Genomic DNA, 3,650 nt, shown 5'->3' with positions numbered 1-3,650 from the left:
ACGCGAGAGAGCAGAGCGAGTCGGAAGATTCAGCGCGTTGTACGCCGCGCACTAAATATCCCGCGTGCGATGCCGAAAGTTCCAACGCGTTGGATAGTTTTGGCAGCGTGCTGGGTTTTGCAGCGTCTGTTTGAGAGCTTTTTTCTTCTTCCGCGCGCTAAATTAGCGGTTTTTTCAGGGCGCCACTACTTTTAGCGCTCGTGTTGAAGATGCTTTTAAGTGCCTCCTCTGTTTCTCAGTTCCATACTCCCTTCCCAAAGATTCAAACAAAAGCTTCACAAGACGAGGACGGGCTCCTTGAGCTATGTTGCCGTCTCAAGAAGTAAAGGAGAGAGTACACAACGAGAAGCCACATGTTGTGACTTGTGAGCCCCGGCAACACCGCCATTGGTAACCGGTGAGCCGAGCACCTCACATTCTCTTCTTCCACCTTGTCTTTAGATCGGGTTCGGCGGGAGCCGTGAGCCGCTACACCATGCATGCTGCCATCAACTACGCAGCCCTGTCACCCCTGCAGCTCCCGCTCCCCTACCTGCCACCCCCACTGCCGTTGCTGTCGCCGCCGCCCCCGGCGGCCATCGATGCAGGCTTTCAGAGCAGGATCAGCCCCAAGATCCTTCTCATCGTCTTGATCTTGGCTGTAATCTTTTTTGTCTCCGGCCTCCTCCACTTGCTCGTCTGGTTGTTGTTCCGCCCGACGCCGCGAGACCCTGGCGACGCCGGGAGCAGCGACGCGAACGCGACCGCCTTCCACGGGCAGCTTCAGCAGCTGTTCCATCTCCATGACGCCGGCGTCGACCAGTCTTTCATCGACGCGCTGCCGGTATTTCTCTACGGCGCGGTCGTGGGCGCTGGAGGGAAGGACCCCTTCGACTGTGCGGTCTGCCTGTGTGAGTTCGCCGACGACGACCGCCTCCGCCTCCTCCCCAAGTGCAGCCACGCCTTCCACGTCGAATGCATCGACACGTGGCTTTTGTCGCACTCTACGTGCCCGCTCTGCCGCTGCAGCCTCCTGGTCGACTTCTCGCCGTGCGGCGGCGGCTGCAGCTCGCTGGTTTTTGTACTCGAGTCTGGCTCGGAGGGCTCCGTCTCCGGTCGCATCGACCGGCCGGCCTCTGCTCACCTCAGCCTGGTCATGGAGCAAGAGGAAGGATGTGAAAGTGAGAAGCACTCGGATGTCAAGGAGAAGGACGAGGTCGTCGTCCCCGTCAAGCTCGGCAAGTTCAGGAGCCAGGCCACAGAAGGAGGCGCGGGATGCAGCTCCAACCCTGACCAAGATGTGAGGCGTTGCTACTCGATGGGGACCTATGAGTACGTCATGGACCAGAGCTCCCTGCTCCGTGTATCTCTGAAGCCGCCGCCGGCCAAGCTCTCGAAGCCCACGATGGACAAGAAAGAGAGCTTTTCCATCTCCAAGATATGGATGCGGGGTGGGCTGCGGAGGAAGGACAGCAGCGCCGCTCCGTCAGGCTCGTCATCGCGCCGCGCGTCGTCGTTCCGGCTCCCCACGTCGCTCCAGCGTGCGGCGAGCGACATCGGAGCGCCGAAGCGGCGGGCGGACGTCGTGAGCCCCGTCACCGAGTCCGAGTACAACGTGTCGGCGTGGGACAAGAGTAGGAGCGGCAGCATCGTCGACTGGGACGTCGAGTCCGGCACAGCCGCCGGTGGGTTGAGCTCGAGGGCGGACGAGGCGTCTTCGTTCGCGAGGCGGACGCTGCTGTGGATCAGAGGCCACCCGTGAGAAGATCGCAGAGTTCTTTGCTCCCCTGCTCCGAGCTGGGATGCAGATTGTCAGCTGGTTTCCTCTTGTTCTGTTCAATCTCATCTCTATTTTAGATTCATCGTACACGCGCGAGGAGTGGAGAATGAGATCTATGAGATTTGAAGTGTTTTGGTGGGTGGAATGCAAGAATGGGTGAATACAAGGTAAGTCTCATGATTTTACTGCTCAGAAATTTTTCAGATGTCTGCAGAGCGATTAGCTATGCCACGTTATGAATTTCAAAAATTCATAGAGCGAATTGGGCTAAAAAAAATATAGTACCAATCAGTTGAGACCGCAAAACCTTGAGACCAAACTGCGGCAATTTAAGATATCAGCAATCTCATTTCGTATTCAACTCGGTTTTCATGGGTCTGCTCTACCCTGGAAGCCTGGCCTGGACCCTGGAGCATTCATTCTGGATCTGGACGCGCAAGAGCTGCCCGATTTCGGAAAGCAAATTTATTTTACTCCTACATCGCATTGCCACTGTTGCAGGTTCTATAGCTACTCTCCTAGTAGATCGCATTGAATCCTCATCGCCTTCTTCAACGGAAAAACGCTCGCATAATTGCAGCCTTGAATGCCAGGGACAGTTAGTTGGTGGACTTTTTTTGGTCGGTCGATTTAATGTCTCGTCCTCCATAATAACTTCTTGACCCAGCAACGAGTAAAGAATGTATTTTCGGAGAGCTCTCCTTATTCAGCATCACTGCCGAATTGGGCGCTAAAACGAGCGCTGGGCGCCGCCAATTTCGCTGTGCGCCTTCCTTCTTCTTGTGCGCTGGCGATTTCGTTTTACGAACGGTTTTTTGGCCAACTTTGGTTAATTTTTGTCTGGTCTTCTATTTCAGACGTTCTTTTTTTCATTAAATACAATTCAGTTTGAAAATCATTAATTTTAAGGAATGTTATTAGTTTTAAAAAATTCCATATAATTCAAAAAGTATTCTTAAATTTAAAAAAAACTAGATTTTGAAGAAAATTTGCACTGGTTGGAAAATGTTCATGAATTAGGAAAAAATAAGACTTTAAAAATGATCACAAACAAACAGCCACAAATTTATTTTAAAATCTCATGAGTTTGAAAAAAAAGAATAACAAAAGCGATAAACATGAATAGAAAAACAAAAAGGAAATCGGTAAACTAGAAAATACATTAAATAAAAAACCATGTTGGAAGCTTCCACAAGCCGGTGAAATGGGACCCACATGGTCCAACCCACTTACTGAGAATCATGCTATCTTGCGGGTAAGGCGTGGGGAGGCGACCAAATGCAGACCCTACACGGGGTATGTGATCTGACCTACTTATTGGGTTTTTACATTTTTCTACTTTGCTTGAGCAACTCCATCCTTTATTAAAGATGAGGTTCATATGGGTACAAATGATATAGGGTAAACTAGCTATCCACACATGGCGCTCCGGAAAAAAGCAAAGAAACTGACTTTGCGAGTGCATGAGGACTCGCATGATTTTATCCGACGATAGCATATCTGCTACTTGTAAGCTGTGTTGAGTTTTTTTCCCAAAGAGGAAGGGTGAAGGAATATAGTAGGAGTAATTATTTTCTTCAGTTGAGAACCAATGTTTATCAAACCAATAGAAGAATCTAGGCAAATTCCCGTCGTCAGCACCTACACACAGAAAAGCAAACACTTGCACCCAACACGGACAAAAGGGTTGTCAATCCCTTGGACTCGTTACTTGGAAGGATCAATTTTGATAGTGATAGATATATACAAGTATAAGTAAAATAAAAAGTAAATAAAGGAAGCGAGGTATTTTGGTTTTTAGGAAATTGATTGATTAAGTAGACCTGGGGCCATAGTTTTCAATAGAGGCTTCTCTCTCGAACGCATATCATATAGTGGGTAGACAAATTAC

General features: G+C 49.8%; 1 protein-coding gene across 1 annotated transcript; it reads left to right on the top strand.

Annotated features, from left to right (window-relative positions):
- Positions 1 to 244: 244 nt before the first annotated feature.
- Positions 245 to 1,949, top strand: LOC123446594 (RING-H2 finger protein ATL13-like). Its single transcript, XM_045123170.1, has one exon. It carries the CDS (start codon positions 476 to 478, stop codon positions 1,739 to 1,741), a length of 1,266 nt encoding a protein of 421 aa, XP_044979105.1. The 5' UTR covers positions 245 to 475; the 3' UTR covers positions 1,742 to 1,949.
- The last annotated feature ends 1,701 nt before the right edge of the window (positions 1,950 to 3,650 follow it).

This window comes from Hordeum vulgare, chromosome 4H (genome assembly GCF_904849725.1).
Source record: "Hordeum vulgare subsp. vulgare chromosome 4H, MorexV3_pseudomolecules_assembly, whole genome shotgun sequence".
NCBI classification, from domain to species: domain Eukaryota; kingdom Viridiplantae; phylum Streptophyta; class Magnoliopsida; order Poales; family Poaceae; genus Hordeum; species Hordeum vulgare.
This window is presented reverse-complemented; position numbering and strand designations above follow the sequence as displayed.

Excerpts from the sequence above, each read along its gene's own strand:
- LOC123446594 (XM_045123170.1), top strand. The coding sequence starts at position 476 with ATGCATGCTGCCATCAACTACGCAGCCCTGTCACCCCTGCAGCTCCCG.